General features: G+C 39.2%; 1 protein-coding gene across 1 annotated transcript in view; it reads left to right on the top strand.

The window, feature by feature from the left end:
* Window positions 1–22,873, top strand: part of ADCY2 (adenylate cyclase 2) — a 204,169-nt gene that overhangs the window by 855 nt on the left and 180,441 nt on the right. The window contains 1 exon segment of the mRNA XM_066326668.1: window positions 19,381–19,578. Within this exon segment, the coding sequence (XP_066182765.1) occupies window positions 19,381–19,578 (198 nt within the window).

Below are 22,873 nucleotides of genomic sequence, written 5' to 3'. Positions count from 1 at the left end.
CCCCTCCTTCCCCTATGATATCATTTTCTAGTGTTTGACCCATTTTCTCCAGAAAGCTTTTGGGACGGCACAGCCTTCGTTTTTAAGGAAGGTGAAGTTTGGTCGGTCGGGTGTCTTTTCTGCTTGCTCAGTGCGGGGTTTCCAGGCTTTGGGTAGAAAAATGTGTCACAGCAGCAGGTGACAGTCGGTATCAGTTTATCTCCCCTGAAATGGGTGGCGTTTTGCCCTTGCAAAGGAAAAGCTGCAGAGGGCAGTAAAATTCTTGGTCCTTTACAGAGTTTTCCTGCTGTTAATGATTAGAGGCAGGCTGTTGGTATTACTGTATACTTCTGAAGTAAATGGGTATTTGAGTGGTCTCAGACTCTTCCCCCCCTCTCCCCACCCCCCTCCCTTTTTTTTTTTTTTTTTTTTAAATCTTTTTATGGTCTTCTGGAAAACTGAATGTTTATTGAATAGAGCTGGTTATCTCTACAGGCAAGGATGAGTAGGTCGGTATAATCTAATGGATTCTCCTAGAGGCACTGCAGCCAGCGTTTGCTTATACAGAGAATCCTGCTTTCTTGCTCGACCGAACTTTTGTCTTAAAACCTGCAGGAACTGCCTGTAGGATTAACTAAGCTTTGAGTCAATTGGTGGTTTATTTTCCTTTTAGTGTTTGTATGATTGTATTATAAGTTTTTTGTTCAACCATTCCTACTTAATAGAAAACAGTTGTAAAAGTGAGGCCAGTAATGGTGATGCTTCATACTTCAGTTATTTAATGTCCAAGGGTTTAAATTTTGGAGCTCTGTATGCCAAATACAGGTTTGACCACTTATCTCGTTCTAGTATGTTGATGTGGGTGCTTGCCCATCAGGGCTGAAGGGACTGTTGGAAGGTGGAATTAGAAGTCTCTTGGGCAGAGTTACCTCTGGAGATGTACACTGTACTTGCCCACAGTGAAGGTAGCAGAATTTGGGCTTTGACAGTGTTTAGCACTAAATTTTGTACTTTTTAGTTATGGTATGGTGGACAGTTTGTTTACAAGTTGCGTGTGCTTATTTTGTTAATTTCATCTCTTGAGGTGAATCTTTCATGGTGATGAAGGTGACATAAAACTGGACACAGATGGAAGGACTGCTGAAAGCTATGGAAACAAAACTGTGAGCTGGCTGAATCTTGCCAGCATTACTTCTTCAGAAAGAGTGCATTTTATAGCTCAGTCTGCATTTGGAATTCCAGACATACCGGAAGGGGAAAAAAAATGCTTTAAAAACCTTTTTCCTGAGCCTTTATCTTCCTGTAGCTAACAACTGGATGGGTGAGTGGAGAAAGAGGTGGGGTTCATCAAAGTTTCCAGTCGACAGATAAAAGTAACTTCATGCAGAGAGAAAGCTTGCCTATATGAACTTCCAGCCACAGGATGCTGGACAAAATCCTATGGAGCCCTGCCCAGAATTTCACCTAAAAGCATTTATTATAGTCTAGTTTCTGGTTGCATTTGTGATTAAAATATTCCTGAAGGTTTAGATCTGTTTCTCCCTCATCTGAATAAGGGAGACACATTTTATGGAGCTTTGGAATTTCAGTCATTTTTTGTGCCTGTGATATAAAAGGGACATGTAGTTAGGAGTATCTGAGCCACAAAAGCTGATATTAATATCCTTACTTTTCATTTTGCACAACTTGTACATGTGTGATTGTTTTGACAGAAGATTTAATTTTGTAAGAAGGCCCAATGGAAGTGAAGGGGGATAGATCTGTGCTATGCATCTGAAGTTAGGGGAAATATTTCTTAGCAGTTGTTTCCTTTAGATTTTGTACAAAGCAGTTTAGATTTCACTGAAAATTACTTAAGCCTGTTGTGGAGACAATACTAAAAAATTACTCACTGTAACGCTCAATTTGGGTTTCTTGCTTGTGCTTTGTAGAACAGCTTAGAATATGGAACATGGGACTGGACATTGTTAGGATGAATATTCATGAAGTATGAACCATTTTTATGTTCTAGGCTGTCTTAAAAAAAACTTGGAAATCAATGGAAATGAGAGGCTTTCCTTCTATTTTAATGTTTTATTTGGTTTTTAAAATATATCATTGTGATGTCTGAGTTGCCTTTTTTTTTTTTTTGGTGTTTCTTCTATTGGCAAAGTATTCTTAAGTATTCCCAAACACAGCCAGCCGCACAGAGTGTATTTTACTTACTCAGCTCTTTCAAACCTGTCAGAATACAAGCTTAGCCTTCCTGATTTCAGATGAAAAATTTATGAAAGCTGTTGCAAAATTACAGTAAACAAGATTACTTACAAAGTGTGCCTGGAAATCTGATTACTTTTCTTTCAGACAATGTACTGCCATTATTACTGAGAGAGGTTTCTTGGGAGATTTTGCTTTTGTTTCAGAGAACTATTGTGATTTTGACCTTTGGAATTAAGCACTCTATCTCCTCAAACGCTAGATATAAAACTACTAGAGTCAGCTTGAACGATGACCATTCACAGCTCGCAGTTTTAAATAATGTAGTGATAGTATCAACGTTTGAATTTCCTGTGTCAGAGTATCCTCTGTATTTCTCTACCTGGCATGAACTGCAAACTGGCAAAATGAGATCAGTCATCCATGTTTAGCTGCTGCTTTAATCGATAGAGAATAAATTATTTTCCCAGACCTGTGAAAGCCTTTCAGGACTTAAAAATGCCAGAGGTCAGCTTCATTTTCTCTCTGACTATTGTGTTGTTCTTTCAATACAATAGATATGAAAAACTCATTATTTGCCCATCTCTCCCTTTTTAGTACTAAAAGCTTATGGCCATTTTTAGTGGTATCTAGAACAGCTTTCTCTTGGGCAGGAGCATACCTCTTATAACCACAATTTGCGGGAGATTGAAAAAAAAGCCATTTTTAAATTCATAGTGTAAAATATGAGTGTACCTGAAATATCTGAAGTTTTGGTTAGTTTCTTACATGATCAAACAAAAAATCTGAAGACAGGGGTGATGCCCAAATTGTACAATTTGTTGGAAGGCCATAACTTTTCTTTATCCGTGCATTTTTATAGACTAAAAGAGTACTTAGTCCATAGATACAGGCTTCAGTAGCAACCTACACTTCAGGGATATCAAAATCTTTTAGCACTTGTGTTTTAAGTGGGAGAAGATCTAAACCTGTTGAGATCTTCTTTCTGTTCCTTTTCTGAAAACTTACAGTTCACCAGTCTGGTACCAGATACACATGTTTTTTTTAGGCTGGCCTGTTCTCCTTGCTCAGGACCTGTAAGCCTGCTCTGTGGTGTTAACATTAGTTGCAGCCCTTATCTCCCTCCTAAATTCTTGCTGCCACATGTGACCTTGTAAAGCTCTTAAGATGTGGTTGCTGGTGTGCAGGCTCTGGTGTGTCGGTGCGTGTTTCTTGAGGGTGTCCTCGGCCATGTGTTGAGCAAAAAGTGCTTCTGCAGTGTGGTGTGGTGTTGTCTTCCCTCTCCCAAAGCGCTCTGAGACTGTGCTGGGTCAGCCACCTAAGGACTGTCTGTGGAGCAGAGGTATTAGTTGCCCCCTCAACCACTGCTTTGAAGTTCCTGAGAAGCTCAGGATCGTGCTGGTAGGCTCAGTTTAGATTCCTGAACCTTTTTATGGATTTATAAATTCAAGAAACTAAAGGTTGGCTGCATATCTATTTTACTGACATACCCAAATACTCTCTGTAGCAAAAAGGGGAGTAGTCAATGGTTCTTGAAGAGGGAGTACAATTAACTAGGTAGATGTACCCTGCAGCGTGGCAGATGTACGTTCTGCAGCAGTTGCTTTTCTGGCATTAGACTGACTGAGTTTACCGTCAGCTGATCCTGCATGAAAGAAGTAGCTGCCTCATTCTGAAGGAGTACGTGAAAACCTCCTAGCTGCCAATCTGGTTGGCAGAGAACTGTTTCTGTGTGAGGAGAAGATCCACAGGAGAGGGGAGTCTTGTAAGCCTCTTGGGGCTTGAGCTGAGATGTGCCATTTTTTTGTGCCCTTGGTCAGAAGGACAGCAAATCCTTCTTCGCTTAATTGATGTTATTCCTGAAATAAAAGAATTTATGGTGTTTCTGGTTAGAACTGGACATCGGCCAAGCCCTTCCAGATTTCCATGATCAAAATCTCATCCTGAAATGAAGGGGGAAAAGTCTTCCAAGTCCATGTGGAAAAAGTAGTTTTAGCATGTTTCATCATTCTCTAAAAGCATCTGATGTGTACCTCTGGTAATGTTCTCATCTCATCAGTCTGCCTCTGAAACATTCATCCATCCACACCAAAAGGTCACCACACTGACGATGTGATTTTGTATCTGTGTTCTTGAGATGCTCTGTTATAACCTAATTGCATGGAATAATACAGCTATACTATAAGACCATTTGTACTCAATTTTAGGATATCTTTTGAGATCAACCCTGTGTAATTGACAGGTTTTTTTAGTTTAAGAGCACCAACTGTTTTCCCAAAGTCCAAGAATACCCAAGGTCTGAAAACGTTCCTTGGAATCCTTGCAGACGGAAACTAAGCCAAAGCATCTGTTATAGTGTTTTCAAACTCCAATATATTCATTCCCCCAAGAAGAAAGCTAAATCACAGCAAAGGTAATGAAGTAAGAAAATCCTCACTAATTGAAGGAGAGGCAGAGATGTTTTTTTGCATGCTTGATGTTGTGGTGGTTGTGCTTAGGAGGTATCCTACCTCAAACTATTTCTGCCATACCATTGCTGCTACCAACGTGAGACGGAATTCAAAATTAACATCAGTGTATTTAGAATGCCTTTTCTTTCCACGATTCCAGTTATAATTGACTGTACAGTTCTGCTTTCAAATCCCCTATTAAAATGTTCCGTGAGGAAATCCACGTTTCTAATTCTTTTTTTCTCGTCTCTAGTCAGTGTCTAGCAAGACTTGCTGGTTACTTGATAGAGTCTCAGAATATTGCTGTCCCTGCCAGATGTTCCTTCTGGTGTTCTCTGAGGGTGATGTTTTTAAGGCAGTATTACCTCTTTAGGCAGGCAGGAAAGGTTGCTGTATCTTCCTGTCTGAAGCAGGAATTGCCTGGCTTTCTGTCTGGTTTCGCCCTCAGTACTACATCAGTCTGGGCTGCTACTTCTTTCATTCGCTAATGACACCCGCAGAACATCTGTGGTTACTTTTATTGCTGCTAAGAGCTTGTCTCATTTGCCAGTCCCTAACAAGGCTGGAAACAGAGCCATCAAGTTAATGGGGTGCTGGTGGCAACCTCACTTTCCATGCCTCTGTTTCATCTTTCGTATTGAACAACCTAAATTCCGAATAAGAATTGGATAAAACTATGGGTATGGCGATATTAAAAAAATGCTTAGCCTTTAATTGTAATCTTAATAGATTAAAGTTTTATGCATACCTTGCGATAGAAAACTTACTTAGTGACTTGAATTGTGACTCAAAATGGTGGGTCCAGAACTGCTAATCATTACTGCAGCGGACAGAAAAATGATAAATAACATACTGACTAGAGCTGTTGTTTACTGATGTGCAGTGGGAATAAGACAGATGATGGATTGGGCTCCGATTGTCTGCTGTCTTTATCAGCCTCAAGCCAGGTATGTGGATTTACAAATCCTGTACTGGCAACTTCATAGTGGATCTGCCATGGAGCTGTGAATACCTGCCTGCTTATCTTCCTTAAATTTTTATAAATTGGTTTCATGTTCCTTGTTGTGGACTGATATATCCATACCACTTGTGGGGATGTTAAAACTCCTACAAAATGGTGAATATGTTTCTCTGAGCCTTCGAGAGCTCTTCTAGATTAAGGACCTTAACCAGAGACCACAGTCCCTGCATTTACAGAGTGATTAAGAAAACTTATTTTAACAGTAGTGGTCATTGGAGTCATCCAGGCTGCTCCATGCATGACTCCAAACTGATAAACACTTCACACATAGATGTGTTCTGCAAATGTCTTGAGCAGCTGTGTTTGCTGGCATCATGGGGACAAAAGTGCAGTTGAACACCTGTAGTGTTTGTTTCTGTGCCTACCTCCCCAGTCACAGTTGTGATCCCAAATAATTATGTGCTGTCATAGTAGCTTCTGCATATTTCAAAAAGAATTGAATCCGCTCAAGCCGTATTGAACTGTGATGATGAGAAGATGCCAACAGATTAAACTTCTGTTTTGGGGGGATCTGGATCTGAAAATAAGTGAAATGGCACAATTCTGCCCTTTTTTCCCTGACTGTTTTTTCTTTGAGCATCAAATCTGTTGAAAAAAACCTAAAACCCAAAACAGGTCCATGCATTTTCTTCTCCATATCTTTTCTTTCTAGATTTTGAATAAGCAACCTTCAGACACTGAACCTTATTCAGGTGATGCTGAAAATTGAAGAGACTATTGCACGATCTGTACAGAGGAGTGTGAGGCTGTGTCTACACTTACTCTCCCCGTTATCTATTTCACTCAGCTTTATAGAAACATTTTCTTTATCTCTTTTCTAAACAGAACTCTCCTTCTTAGTGGTGCATATATGATATAAAATACCTTGCTGTTTCTGGTGTGACCCTGTTCCAGGGTTCTGTCTGGGAGAGGCAATGACCACAGATGATGATGTGTCAGTCTGAGCATTCTCTTTTTTCACCATCCATGGTTCTAGTTTTGAAGGTTTTCTCACCTGGAAGGTGTGCTCCAGTGTACAGGAGCAATGGCTTCTGGTTGCTTACACCAGAGAGCAGCTGGGATGAGAGGTGCTCTGGCCCACCTGTTTCCCAAAATAGCTTCTCAGAGCTACTCAGTAAGGTTCGCAAAAGTAGTTAGAATTTACTTTTTTCCACCTGCCTCCTCACAGCTGAACTGTGTGCTGTGGAATCTTTTAAAGACCCTAAATGCTATGTCTGGCATAGTGGATCTGATAACTGGATAAATGGGATTGTTGTCCTTCGATTCCAGGTAAAATGTCCATATCCCTTTCTCCAGTTTTGCTAGTACTTTGGTCAGTCTGGCAGGAAAATTCTAGGAAGGCTAGATTCCCCCCAGCTCCTTTGCCAGCAAGACTGATTTCAGGCTGAGGACTTGGACATGTTATTTCCTCTGAGACAAGTGTTAGGAAAACAGATGCTCTTTGAACTTGCCTCAGATCCTGCTTGCTAGTGCTCCTGTTCCTATGGAATTGTTTAGGTTGGAAGGGACCCGTAAGGTCATCAAATCTAGTCATTAATCCATCACAGCCAGGTCCACCATTAAGCTGTGTCCCCGAGTTACACATCTATGTGTGTTTTAAATACCTCCAGGAATAATGACTTCAGCACTTCCCTGGGTAGCCTGTTCACCCTTTTGGTGAAGAGATTTTTCTTAATACTCAATCTAAACCTCGTCTGGTGCAATTTAAGGCCATCTTCCCTTTTCCTATTGTTTGTTATTGGGTGAAAGAGACCAAGACCACTTGCTGTGTCTTTAAGGTAATTGCAGAAAGTGTTAAGGTCCCCACTGAACAACTTTTTCTCCAGGCTAGACAGCCCTAGTTTCCTCAGCTGCTCCTCATGAGTCGCTTCAAGTTGCTTCATATACCTTCACAGGTGGTTGGATTCTCTTGATGCAGGTTCTGTGATGGTCCTTTTTAGCAGCACAGTGGTCTGAGAACTGTCTAGTCTGGTCAAGACGTAAGACATGGTCGGGGAAGTTGTCCAGACCAGTAGCTTGTCCTTTACACCCCACTGGGGATCCCCACCCTGCTAACTCATGCCAGAAAATGGCCATAGGCTCTCACTGGGGCTTGTTTTCTGCACCAGTGAGCTCTGGGAATTTTTAAACCTGACTGATAGGTGGTGGGATTTTATAAAGTTGCTTCAAGTGATGATATCTGTTTAACAATAAAACAATTTACCAGACTGGTCTTGCTTTCTTTGACTTTTATTATTTTCTTATATATGTTTTAATGAAATAGGGTAACAAGACTTATGAAAAATCCCTCAACTAATGCAAAACTTCCTGTATTTGCAGGATCTGTTTTGCTCTGTTTCCTGTGATTATTTCTGAAGTTTTGCTCTTGCGATGTTATTTGGCAGTTATATTTTAAATGTAAGTTAGCATGTTTGTAAACTTTATTTGAAATTTTATCACAGTATAAATAATAGGCTCTGCAGAATGTGGTCCTGATCATGGAGTCATATATGAAATAAGAAATCTCTTAGGTTTGAAGTCAGTTGACTGAGAGACATACGAGAGTGTGGAAAGTATCCTAGGGGAGTAAACTTTAAAAACATGGTTGTGATAGTAATAATGGTGTTTAGTATGTAATTGCAACACCTTAGGAAACACTTGAAAAGTAATTACAAAATGACAGTAGTGCCTTTCAATATTAAATCCATTTTTCATGCTACTCTATTATACCAATTCATTAAATCTTGGGAATATTCTTGCAAAATGTATTTTTAAAAGATCCATTTGAGAGAGAAGCTTAAGTGTACCTTTTTCTTCATTAAACAGACCCTTAAAATGAGTAGTTTCCTTATGGGCAGAAGCTCATGTGCTCCCTGGTTCAAATTTTGTCATTCTTACTTGTGAGTTGCATCTTGACACTTGTTCTTGATTACAGCCATATTCTCAAGTTATTATGTCAGGAGGAAAATGGTGAGGGAAAGCCACCTTTTAGCTTCGATTTAAAAGTGACAGCCAAAATATTTAGCTGTCAGTATTAAATAACTCAAAGAGTCAAATGAGTACTTCTGATTTCTACAAATCTAAGTGAGTATTTCAGACTTGCACGAACCTGTATGGGTACCAGAAAGGCCATAATTTTACTTTTAGTACATGTTACAGTGCAGTTAATCTGAAAAACCATATATTTGAGTCTTGTGAAGTATTGTATTATCCTTAATGCTTGGATGATGGAGCTTTTTCAATGACATGTTTTGAATATATTTAATTACAAAATATATGTTTTTCCTAAGTGATATACTCAGTTTATCTTCCATGTATTGTGATTTGTATAAATAGTAGTTGCATTTATTGGAGACTTTCTTTAAAAGTGTTTCTATAATATGAGGAAGGATTTTGAGAATTTCAGATTTTATCTGAAAAACAAGCTAAACTGAGTTATTAACCCATCTTTTTTTGAGAGGTAGTCAGAACCAATGCACGTAGAATAAAGTATGCAAGAAAGGTGTTTGGATCACTATATGTGTATTAAAAATGAATAAATGATGTGAGTAGGTTCTAATTACCTCTGGAGCCTGAAATAATTAGTTTCATCAAAGTAAAGATTTTTGCTACCTTTTCATCGTGTTGTATCCCTGCTTTTTTGAAGAGGTCACTTCAGGGAGCAGAATGTAATTAACTGTCCTTGCTCTCTGGGACATTATCTGAGTTTATCTTCTGGGGCTGCCAGCTGCTGCCATTGAGTGGGACAATTTTAGAAATGCACCAGCTGAGGGTTGTAGCCACTAGTAATTAGGTTTGACCATCCTGGTTTTTTTATGCTGTTACATGTTTTAAAGTAAAGCTTTTGATAAATGCCAGCCTAAGAGAAGGCTGAGATGCTGCTGGATGACTGAAAGGCATGGCAGTCCTGTTCATGTTCCTAGACCCTGTTCCTGGGCCCTCTGAACCCAGCTTATTAAATACATAGTTGTACATACAGACAGATTTTATCTGACAGGTGGCTAACAAGAGGAGAGGACTCAAATCGATGGAAAATAAAACCAAGAGAGAGAAAACTGCTGATATGGCAAATGATGATGTATAAAAAAACCCCACTCATTGTTCAGGTTGAATATGTAGTGTTTGCACCGGGCATAATTTTGAATATAAAATATACAGGCCCACACATCCGGGTTCTACTAATAATGTTTTTGGCAGGAATAGGTGTGTGTTCTCTGTTCCATGGCATGATACAGTAGGAATAGTCACAAGCTCATGGGGTTCTGGCTATACCTTTGCACGCAGATAGCTCCAGTGGAGTTGTTGTTCCTGTTGGCCTGAGATGGACACTACCTTTAAACATCAAAAGAGCTGCATTAAAGGATAGTTGTGCTCACTCCCTGCAGAGAAGAGAAAACTTAAATCCAAGTGTTACTCCTTCAGAATCTTGCTACTCTGCAGCTTTGACTATTCTTGAAAACTATCTTTTCTTCCTTTGCATTCATTTGGAAGTGGTGGTTGAACCAAAATTATGGTGTTCACCATGCATTGAGGTGGAGGCATTGTGATATTCTCTCTTCTTTATTATAATTTCCTATGTTCTGCATTTTGGGTTGTTTTTTGACTGCTGGTGAGCACCTAAGTGATGTTTTCATGGGTCTAGCTGTGGTAAACACCAAATGTCTCCAAGTGCTAGTAGCCAGCCAAGAGCTTGTTGTCTAGTGTATAAAGTTGGGATTGTTCTGTCCGAGGTGCATCTCTGCACACGCATCTCTGCTGAAATCCATCTGCCACTTTCTTGCTCCACAGTGACTCTTATGAAATCCTTTTGTGTTTCTTCATAGTTGACCCTCATCTTTGCTGGATTGCTGTTCAGCCCTTTTCCAAACTGTTTATGCGTATTTTGAACATACACCCTAGAATCCCTGAGGACTTTGGTACCTTTGCTTTTAACAATTTTTCCTAGTGCAGATGCCAGACGTGCTGGTACTTCCCTAAGTCTTTGAGAGGGATCCCAGGAGAGACTGGCATTACATCACATGCCTGTCTTTGGATACTGTGGAACTTCTGGGTGCAGGTTACGTGCTATTACAGTTTCAGCTCTTTCTTTTTTAAGTCTTGTTGGTCACCTTTCTGGTGAATCCTGACTGTTTGTGGTGATTTTTTTTTTACATTTAATTTTTTTGCTTTTGTCTGCAATGCCTTACACTAATGCTCCAGTTTGAGACAGATTTATTATTCTGATTTATTCCCCATGCATAGATTATTTTGGAGTGAGAATTACCCCACACTGAAAACAAATTAAAAAAAAAAACAACAAACCACAAAACCAAGCAACCCCTTTCTGCTACAGTCTGTTCTTCTCTAGTAGTTCTTTTTAATACCTGCATCATCTGTTTGGAAGTCCTTTAGCAGGGTGCCAATTCTTCAAAAAGAATTTTCTACTGATTTATATACTCTTAAAAATAATTTCTCAAGGAAATTCTTTTCTTGGCCTGCATTATTGAGTCTTTATATTAATTGGGTCTTTATATTAAATCCTTTTTTATTATAATAATTCAGATTTTTTTTTATTCCCCTCTGTGGAAGATAATTTTAGAAGCTTCCTTACTTGGCATGTTGAGGCATTCTGTGGTTGTATTTTGGTCTTTCCCCAAGTTGCTTTGGGGAATTGATTAGCTTTTGCCCTGTGCCTCTGAGTCTTACAGTGTCTTCAGGCTACCTACAAAGATTTTGATCTGTAAGCTTATAGCTCCCCCTTTCAATTTCAGTACTTAGGTTTTGTTTTTCATTTGTTTGCTTAACATTGCTTCTCATTGTTATAGAGAAGCTTCTCAACAGCAGCAGTATTTCGTGGACCTGGTTATTTCCATTTCTTGAGACCAGACTGATCTTGAGATTGTTTTCACTTTCTTTGTATGGGTGTTTTTTTTTGTCTGTGTACTTGTTTTGTTTTTCAGCAGTGCATGAGACACAGACTGTGGTCTCAGCTTCCATCTGCTGTTGTGATGCTTAACAAGTCCAGCTGGGAGTCACTACAGTACCCCTTGACCTGCTGTGTTTTCTTCTTTGTCAGCCTTCCTTATATCTGCGTGAAAACCAGTTCTCTAAGTAATTTATTTCTATGAGGCTTTGCTGTTCAGTCTCTTTTTTTTGGCTTACAGCCACTTTATACTATTTGTTAATTCTTAGGCTGTTAATACAGGCCTTTCTTCAGTCTCTGGAGTAGAGTATGGCTTTCAGTCTTTTTCTACTTTTTTGTTATTCTGCTGATGGTCTTTTTTACACCAAGTTTTCAGTAAGACTGTTGTGTAAATAATGTTTCAACAATGGGCATTTCAGTTCCTCCATCTAGCTTCCTAGTCTTGTAGAGAAGAGTGTATCCTTTCATATGGTGTCTTATTTCCCTTCCAGATTTTAAAAAGTCTGTTCTGCCTTTCCTTTGATGAAACTCTTAGCTGAGTTTAATCAACTTCTGTCCTTTCATTTAGTTGAGACTTACTGGTCTCCTTGACAATACTTCTCTTAAACCATGTACTCTGGTTCTATAACAATCTGTAACATTCAATTTGAATGTTTTCTTACGATGTTGGATGTTGCTAGCAAACTCATTCTTATCTTTTGTAAGCTCAGTTGCCTTCTAGAGACAAAATCCCTATTCCCCAAATATCCCAGTTTCTTTAATTTCCCTTTTGAACACATTTTCTTAGCTGCTTATTGAACTTTTGTTTGCCAACCAGTTGGTATTTTTGGGAGCATTTCTGGGAATGCTACAGTAGTTCTCCACTTTCTTCACTAGCAATAAATATTTTGCCTCCAGAAGTTTTCTTCCAGCTTCTTATGCTACTGTTATTTTGCACAGCAGCCCTGGCACCTCCAAAGAGCCTTTTCAAATGCTCTGTGAGGTCTGATTTTTTTTTTTTTTTTTAATTAAGCAGAGGAGTCTTTGATCCCTGGTGTGTCAAGACTTTGTGTTCCTGATAATCATTGCTGCAACACTGAAGGAGGCGAGGTTCACTTACAGCTATCAGGCAAACTTGGGAAAACCTGGATAAAATTGTTTTCTACTGACTAATTGAGAAGATAAATAATATCTATATGTAACTGGACTTACTAAAAAAAACAAAACAAAAAAAAACACTTGCCAAAAGTGCTTGGCTTTGTAAGTCAGACATATGTGTGGTCAGATGGGTGTTGACAAGACCTGCAGGGTTGGTCACTGTATTGTCACTATTGGTCCTCTGTGCTCACAAGGACATTACCTGTAATGCCGAAGAACAGTTCTTGTTTGGATCGCAGCAGAGGTGCTGCACTGTTGCAAAACTGCACTTCTCATATGGGGAACACATTTACAGCACACACGGTCCATGGCTTTCAAGCCTGGGGAAAGGCTTCAGGTGGCCAGGATGTCATCGGAAGGGTTTGGATGAAATCTTGCTGCTCCAGTTATGTTCCTATGTACTAATGAATGCACAATGTTGTAGAGTGTGGCCATGGATGCAGAACTGCTACCCATGGTTACATACAACATCACACAGCAGCTGGGCAGCTGTAATGCCACATGATCCATGTGATGTGCAAATGGCTGGACTGACATGCATTTGGTGTGGAGTCAGATCCCTGTGCACTAACAGCAAGTGCAGACTGTGCATCAAACTCATTAATAGACAGAACTGAATTTCTCAAGACGACAGGCATCATGAAACAACTGCATTTGGGCCTGATGCTGTTATCATTGATCTGCTAAGCTAGACAGGGAAAGCTGAATCAAAGAGAAAAAAAATCAGGCATGCAGTTACATAGGACCTTAGTGAAAATGAAAAGCTTCATTGACACAAACTTCAGGGCAGTTTGATTAAAAGATACAGGTTAGTTAATTTTATGCTAATGTCCCCTTTTATACCCTGCACAAAACTCAATGGAAGATTAAAAAAAAATAAATAAAGGCACATAAGAAAGCTTCTAACCATGCAGATAAGGAAGAATAACAAGCAAAGTTTTATTTTATGAAAGGTAAATGGTGGGCACAAAAGGCAGAGCAGTCTTTCTGGGTTGTGGATCCCAAAAACATCATGTGGTATTGGAAGGAGCATCCGGCGTTAAAGGCACTGCACAATTTCGGAAGTGGAGATGAACTAATACTAATGGAACTGATGGAAAAGGAACCTGAGACTGCTGGCAAGAACTTTGCAGTTGTTGTCCCAAATGATGAAATCCTGGATGAAACTGTACAGCTACTTGGCCGGGAGCAGGGCATGGCACCTCTTAATAAAATGGAGATTTTTCCAGCTGTCTAGCAGATGGCACAGAGTGCAGTCAGCTGTAAGCAAATTCACCAAAATATAAAGGAGAGGGGTTACAAGTAGCCAGAGGACTTTTGCAGATCTTGTAGAGAAATATTTATTGAGATGTTAGAGAATTTAAATGCTTCTGCTGTCTCACAAAGAGAGGAGTGATTATGTCTTCTGAAAATCGTTGTCTCAAGTCCTTGAAAAAGATTTTACAGGAAAAATGGGCAGTTTTTGCTGCAGAGACAACTCAACAGATTCATTCAGTCTGTTGAGTTGTTTGTTAAAGGAAGATGTTTGATTGAGAGGTCAGCAAACTAGTAATCCTTGAGCCCTGTGACATTTCTTCTAGCACTCAACATTTTTGAAAATAGCTGCATGAAATTGAAGATACTGAAAATTGAATAGATGTTTGAAATAAAAAAATAAATCAATGTCTGATGAACTTTAATCACTTGGTTTTATATTTGCATTTAGAACATCTTTCATTGATCTCAGCAAAAAGGGATTTTAGTAGGAGTTTAATGTTGTAAATGATTTGAGTTAATTCAAAGCATGTGATATTTCAGATCCCAGCAGGAGTCCTCTGTATATAGACTACTGTTGAATTCCATTAAACAAAAAGAATAAAGAATTGTCAAAAGAATGAGGGACCATGTTAAAAGATTTTATGCTAGAACTGGCATTTTAACTGCTTATTTGTTCATTTTTATGGATTATTTATCCGACTGCTTTTTTATATGACAGTGAAGTGCTCTGCAGCAGCTTTGCTGTGTAAAATTAAACTGAGGGCATGACCTTATCTAGGAAGGAGCAGGATGCAGATTGAGAGAAGGTTGTGGGTTTTGGAAAGATGATTGAAAGTGACTCTTCAGATTTTACTGGTGATAACAAGATTATCACACTTTGGAAGAATTTGTGGGGGTTGGAAATATTTCTAACAGCAGACTTTTTAATTTCTTCAGTAATTAAAAGACAGCAAGATAGAAAACACTCAGGGAGACACAGCTGTCAGGTAAAATCCATCCATTACAGGCTTAGCCATTTGTTCAAAAGTGTCATGCTGATATTTTAATTCATTACCTCTGGTGTATTTTAATTTCTGAGACTAATGGAAAAAAAAAACCCCAAAACAAAGTGTGTGAGTTTGGGTGGGTTGTTTGTTTGTTTGTTTTTTGTTAGTTAGTTTTTTTTTATTTTTTTCCTTCTTCTCCCCACCTCTTTGGGAATGGTTTAGGTAACAGAACAGCTAACCTTCAGGATTTTGCAACACCCACCTTGCTAAACACGCTGATAATTGCAAATATCGATCAGGAAGCTGCAAGTTCTAAATGTCCTGCTCCTAAAGTTACAGTTCTATAAAGATTTAGTTCCTCTGAAGTGATAGGGAAGTATTGTTCAAAGTAGTTTCCAAAGTAAACCTCTGCCTTACTGTGCCTGCTTTTCTTCAGCTGACATTAGCATGTATTTTAAGGGTAGGATTGTGAAAATCCTCCTGTACACATTAAGGCTTTCTGTAAAGGATACAATATTATAATTTGTAAAGGATACAAATTATAAAATTTTATTTTCTCATATATATTATGAATTGCCTAATGTGAACACTATTCTATCTTTAAATTTCAATTTTACTTCAGAATTTGTACAGGGTATGGTGGGATGCAAGCAGCTTGTGACAGCAGAAGGATATTGCCCTGTATCAGCTCAGGGAGGTCACCTGTTCTCAGGAGCTGATACTGTGTGGTCTATTTTTTTTCCTTTGTGTACATTTAAATCAAAATGTGAAAGTGTGTAGTAGGCAACTGCAGAAGGAGAGAAAGCAAAAATAAAATTTTAGATTTAGTGATCAAAATAGTTCAGCTAAGTGTTGAGATCAGGGTACACATAAAAAAAGGAGATTGAGTAGCTGTTAATTTGGAACATTTTGATGGATTGATCTAATTATAGAATACATATAAATATATGTAGCTGCATGAGCATACATGTGCTCTAAACAGACATCTAAATATTGTTGATCTGTTATGAAGCCAAATGCTCCCAGAAAGTACAGTAGTTTTATTACTTTTTTACTGATGCGAAGCATGCAGTTGCAGTGCATCTGGATTTTCTTTCTAGTACGTTTGTGGCATGATCCTTATTACTGCAAGGCCAATTTTCCATCATTTAACTATGTGATTTCCACAGTCTTGGCTTACTCCAGGAGTTTTTGGTTTCCTTTGGTGCTTTGACTTGGGCTGCAGGACAGGTGGTGCAAGGAAGTTGATGTTATCCTGTTACCTGTGACACCTCCTGTCTCTTGCAACAAGAGTTTGGCAATCCCGCTTGGAAATGCAGAAGTCAAAGGCTGAGGTTAAATGCTTTTGGTGTTAACTGAGCTGACATCGGTTGTGCCACTTACTAAATCAATTCAATTAAAAAAAGTTCAGAGATGGGATTGATAAAAATCACAACATTCAGGTAATATAAATCAGTGGTTCCTCCTACTAGTAGGTAGGTTTTATATTTTTCTCTTACTATGCAAGATGGCATGTATCTTACTCTATGCAGACATTTACCTCTTTGCCTAAATTTAAGGCCGTAATTTTGTTTTCAGTGTGACTACCCAAGTGCTTGAAAGCCTTTGTGTGTGTATTTGATATTTGGAAGCTTAGTCTTTGCACTTCAGGGTTAGCATCACCACTTAAAATTTCCTGACTCTTTTGCTTTTACTGTGAATTGTCAGTGTTGCAATAACAGTTGCTTAAATTCGTAAATTTAAAAGAGAATTAAAAATAAGAAGAGTTGAAAGATGAGCTGATTTTTGCCAGGCAGGGCAAGGTATATTGTGTTGTTTCTCTTGGTTTGAGCCTGCCAGGGTGGTGGCTGCTCCTGGGCTGGAGCTGGGAGCAGCTGGATGTCACAGCAGGCAGGGCTGCAAGGAAAATGAAGAAATGGGAACAGCAAAGGGGGCCAGGTTTTTACAGCAAATATGTCTAGATATCGAGCTGTAAAACTTGCCTAGATCAGGGAAAAAAAAAAAAGCCAAATAAAACAAAAAAACTCCCTGCTGATGGCTTTTGTAGATGTTTGAAAATTTGCAAATTTATTTGTAAATTTTTAGTTTTGATTTAATTGAAGCAAATCTTCTATATATAAGAAAGGAAAAAAATAATATTAAGATAATTGTAAGTAAAATGTTATGTATTTAAGTTGAAAACCCATCCATAAACAAGATTTAACAGGACACTAAGGACACAACTACAAATAAGAGAAAAATAAATGTTTCTTTGTGTTTAGATGTCTTACAAATTATCAAATAAGTACTTTCAGGTTCTCTTGAAGATTTCACTATGAAACATGAATCTGAGGCTTTTCTGCATGAAGTCTGTGGTTACTGTTGCAGCAGTAGCATTTGGGGCCCGCTTTTGGGAATCCTTGTTGCTGCAAATGAGGCTGTTAGAATTCATAACAGCTGGGGAATGACTAAAGATCCTGTGACTGTACTTTGATATAGTGCTGTTGTATTTCAACCAGGCATACTTTTGAGCCTGTACAGCAATAGAAAATCAAATATTTATTTTTTTAATGCACCCATCATTAGATGGTTTAAAGATGTTAGTGTAGTATCTTCCAAGTAAGTTCTGTATATAAATTTAAATATTGAAAATTCGGAACCTTACTTCATATTATATTGTAGTCCTTGCTCTGGGTGTTGTTTGTACATATCAAAGTTGCTAGGAGAAAATGTATATATCTAATCTAGAGTCTGTATTCTAGATGAATACTTTAAGCAGAATCAAAACATGTAGTACGTTTCAACTATCACTGTCAAAAAGGCTTTTATAGAGCTATGGACGTAGTTGATTTGTGAGGAATTTTGACAGCTTCATTGTTCAGGGTGAGTTACAGTTTTCTCAATTTGCTTCAAATAATATTAAATCACAGAGTGCTTTGGGTTAGAAGGGACCTTAGAGATCACCTAGTGCCAACCCTCCTGCCATGGACAGGCACACCTTCCACTAAGAAAGGCTGCTCAAAGCCCCACCCAACCCATCCTGTATCACTTGGAGAAGGGAATTATCATCAGTGCTTTCCAGGAACCACTTGGATTGCTCATGTTCTGCTGTCCTGCCCCTTCAACAGGCACTGGGGTGGCTGAAGTTCCTAAGGAGGACCAGGACCTTTGAACATGAGGCTGTTCCTGTCTGTCTGTAGAGGGCCTCATCTCCTTAGTCTTCCTGGTTGGATGACCTGTGGCAGACCCCCACTGTAACGTTGACTATCTCTGCTCTCCCTTTAGGCCACCCTACAAGCCCTCAGCTCCTCATCCATCACTCGCCAGGGGATGCTCCATGCATTCTTACTGGTCATTGACACAGAGGGAAACACACCCTCCTTAATGTCCCCCCCTTCTCTCCTTCCTGAAGAGCCAGTATCCTTCCATTCCAACACTCCTGTCGTAGGAGCCATCCCACCACATCTGTGTGACAGGATCCTAGGTGCACATCTCTTGTTTACTGCCCATGCCCCCGAAGCCAACATACTGCCTAGAGTGGCTGGAATTCCTGACAATTTGCAGTCTCCTTTCAGACTGAGAGCATCTCTTTCTGGTATTGGCATCAAACTTGTAGGAGTGGAATGGACTGAGGTTCTGTTCCTCTGGGAACTTCAATTTTGTGAGGGTTAGTGAAAAAACTGCTTGCATTCCAGAGTGCCTTGCCATCACCCTCTGCAATCTATCTTGGTATTGCTCAGACTATTCCTGGCTGTGTCACTGGTGCTCCTGTTAGACTGCAGTGGTGGGTTCTGTGAGCTTGGGAGTCTCTTGGTGACATCCCTGCTGTGAGCCCCCAGTAGGCAGCACAGCTCTCAGGAGTGTGTCAGAGGCACACCTCTGCACCTCTCACAAGAGAGCCCCTGCTGCTGTCAGCCATCACGTTCTCGTGGTTGCGTTGGCTGTTACAGAGCAGATGGCGCTGCCTGGCTCAGCTCCAGCACCTCTCCTGATGTGATGGGTCTTTTCAGTCTGCAGAGCAGAGAAGACATTCTGCACGGGCGTGCCAGGCTTCAGGGGAAGTTTCTTTCTCCTGCAGATTCATGCTCTTGCAAGCTTTCATTCTTCTGCATTGTGCCTCTCTCTGTTCTGTGTGCAGTTGGAGTTGTTGGATGGTTGGTCACGGGCTGTTTGAGTCCACTGCAGGCTGAGCTTGGAACCAGCTTTCCAACTTGGCCCCCCATGCTACCTACACACACTTCTCACAGTCTGCTGCAACTCAGAGTGGTAAAAGAAGTGTTGTGCTGTTGTGGTTTATAGTTACAGTAGTAGTTACAAGGCTCTACATAACAGCTTCTTACCATGAAAGAAATCTTATTTTGATTTAACTCACGTTAGATACCCAGTCGTGTCTTTCTGCTATCTCCATGTAAAATAAGTTTAGAGTATGTTATTGATGTCTGACCTTTAAGTACATTTGTTTTTAACTTACTTTTCGTTTTCCTCTGTTTCCAGGAAGTTGAAGACCACGTGGCATTTTTAATAACTGTTCCAACAGCCCTAGCAATTTTTTTTGCTATATTTATCCTTGTCTGCGTAGAACCCGTATTTAAGAAGCTGCTTCGTATATTTTCTCTGGTGGTCTGGGTATGTCTTGTTGCCATGGGATATCTCTTTATGTGTTTTGGAGGAATCATCTGTCCCTGGGACCAGGTAAGACTGTCATTATTACTAATTATGCTTCCATTGGGTACATTTCCAGGAACCATTCTATACAAAAACATGAACATTCATTTTAGTGGGACATCTCACAAAATGATTTTGTGACTAAGTGGTTGCATGCTGAGATTCCCTCCATCTGTTTTATAAATACCAGAGATGTGCATACTTAAAGTACATTAGGAAATATTAGAAGGATTTTGCGTTTATATTTTTAAGCTCCTTTAATCATGAACACTCGATTCCAATCACCAGCTTTTTTGTAGGGTGAATATTTGATTCTAGTGACCAGTTAACATGACAGAAATGCTAGTTTTGTTCAACACTGCTTAGGCTATCTTTTCCAGTTTAAAATGTTTGAGCTCTCAGTGTAGGCTTTCTGTGGTCAACAAGGTGTTCTCATGAGAAAAACGACTGGGAGGTTCCTTACTTGTCTAGAAAATGGATGAGTAAAGAAGTGAAGTACCCTTCACATTTTTTAAATTTTGTAATGAAGAAAAAGCAAAATATAATTGCAGCCTAATAGCAGCACTTTTGAAACATCAATAAATGATGTGCAATATCCAGTGCTGTGTCTGATCGATTCTTCTGAGTTCTGTCACATTATTTTCTTTTCTTCAAACCGCTCTACATGGGAATATGGCTCATAATATTTTTATAACTCTTCAAAGTGTGGAAAAAGTCTTTTAAACATACAAATATGTCTTCTGAAGATTTCATGCTGATTCTGTGGGTTTATTTAAGTTGTATTTTTGTATTTGTAAGTTGTATTACTTTCTCCAGACTGCCTTCTTTATTAAAGTTGCATTACTTTAAGTTGTATTACTTTCTTCTGTATTACTGCCTTCTAGATCCTTGAGACAGACTTGATAATAAACTCTGACTTTTTATTCAGATCTTGCAAAGACTTGGGCAAATACTGAACTTTAAGTAGTTCCTTTAAACTCTTTAATGTAAATTATTTAAATATCTGGTGAGTGTTGGTAATACTTTAGGAGCTCTTATCTTTGTGACTGACTTTATATTTTCATTTTCTTGGAAGGTTCTGGGATTAATTATCTAGGAAACCTCCTACATGGTTTAATGCTTTTTTAGGTTTTATATCTTTTCAATAATTTAAATTACCAAACCAGGTCACACTTGCATGTAATACAAAACAATCAGAACATGAAATACCTTTCTCTAGATATGGATTTCACCCTGGGAGTGCTTGTGTCTTTGTGCTGTCACATCTACGTAATTCACAAGGTCTTGCTTCTTTCATGTTTTCCCTGGCATTTGTGTCATGTCATGCTAGCTTTCAAGCATAGATGCAAATATTTAGTTAGCCATATTATTTACTCATTGTAAATGATACTAAATTTAGTTTTGGTATTTGAAAGCTGGGATGATGATTTTCAAAAGCACATGGACTGAACGAGATCTAAGAGAGATACTGATGTCTCAGTCTCAGAGTTGTGTTTAGCCTGTGATGATTTGTCCTGCCATGCTTTCCTCTTAGGAAAAATGTTCCCACAGCGTGCAGGGGATGTGTCTGGCCCTGTGATGGAGAAAGGACTGTAGAGCTCTGGGAAATGGCATTGTCTTCCTGCCAAGGCACAACTCCTTGATATTCAGTCTCTTCTTTGCTTTGTGTGCAGGAGCTGCTTGGAGAAAAGGATATTTGGGATGGAGCTGCCTCTCTTGCTCTGCCAGCAGCACCAGCTCCAGCAGTTGCCTTGCCAAGTGCTTTGCGGGCTCCAGCTGAGAGCAGGCAGGGCTTTTCCAGAGCGCCTGGACCTGGCTGCAGAGGTCATTGGCATCTAGTGGGAGAGGGGCTGTGCCAGAGTAGCTCCTGGCCACTGCTGAGTGTCCAAGGTCGTGTGGCTCCTTGTAGTAGGACCCTTCACTTCCCCAAACCTCCCAAACCTGCTTTTTTTTTTTTTTTTTTTTTTTTTTTTTTTTTTTTTTTCTCCTTTGAGTAGCAGTGCTGTTTTGTGGACTGCTTTTGTAGGAGTACTTTTGCCTAGTGTCAGTTAGGAGTAAACTGGAAATACCGGAATATTTCTGGGAATTTGACACCTTACAGAAAAGAATAATTGAAGGTTTGATGTTTTCAAACATTTGAAAAAGAGCTGTGAGCAGTAAAATACTGCCTTGTATTCCTGTGATGCTGGTGTTTTGTTTTCTCTACGTCAAGAATATGTAGGTTAACAATTGGTGATATCTCTTATATGTGAAACCAAATTGGAAAAAATCTTCCTCGGTGATCATTGACAAGTTCTTTGTTGAAATTTCACGTTTTGTGAATTTTTAAACCATTTTATTTGGCATATTAAGGTGGTTTTGTGATTTCTTTATGCTTTTTATGAAAGAAAGGAAGCATGATGTAAATTTTAAATTAGTTAGGTTTCAAATATATCTCTGTCAACATTAACTGATTAGAAAATGATGAAAATAAAAGAGTTCATGCACAGTTACTTACTAAACCAGTGCTTTATTTTAATTTACTTCATGTTTTTATATATTTACTTTCATTTACTTTTAATTTACTTCAAATTAAAGCCTAACTTTTGTTCTGGTCTGGGAGAGTTTAAAAATGTCCTAACTTTCATGTTCCCTGAATCTTAAGCTTGTTAAGAATTTGGATTTCTGAATTATACTAGTAACTATTGAAAGATAGATTTTCTTCATACCACAGTTAGTAGAAAGAGCATGTTATTGTGGCATTTGAGGACAGCCCTTTGAGTGACAACCCTGCATCTTCTGAATTTTGGCTTAATGATTTTCTTGTGCCTATTATCTGTTTGCAAATGCTCAGTGTAGTTTTTCTCTGTTGTCTTAAGGAACCTGAGGTGTGAACTTCTCTGTCTTTTGTTTACAATAAAAATACCATCTGAGAGGTTATTTTGGTTAGGAACCCAATATATATTTAATGCAGAGCAGTTCTTATCCTGCAGGCATATAGCTCAAATAACCCACAATTAGGAGAGGGCTGGAAATGAAGTGGTTGGTCAGGGCCATTGTTTTTTTTTTAGAAACCTGATGTGAAATAAGTGCAAATAGTAATTGGTTTCAGCTATCTTTTTGCTGTCCCTGCAGACTGCTTTTATCAGTCTCCATTTCCTTGACTCTTTGGTTGCAGGTACAGCTTTGGAGAAAAGCTCTGACCAGGTGGGTGTGTGGCTGCTGTTTGAAGGGGGAGGACAGTGTGGCTGGGGACAGTTACTTTGTCCCTTGTGCCAATCTGCCAGCGCCATGCTGGCTCCATAATTGCCTGCTGAGCCTTATCCAAAGGCAGTGACTGTCA

This window comes from Sylvia atricapilla, chromosome 1, assembly GCF_009819655.1.
Source record: "Sylvia atricapilla isolate bSylAtr1 chromosome 1, bSylAtr1.pri, whole genome shotgun sequence".
Classification (NCBI taxonomy): domain Eukaryota; kingdom Metazoa; phylum Chordata; class Aves; order Passeriformes; family Sylviidae; genus Sylvia; species Sylvia atricapilla.
The sequence above is the reverse complement of the archived record's forward strand: the minus strand, read 5'-3'. Positions and strand labels throughout refer to the sequence as shown.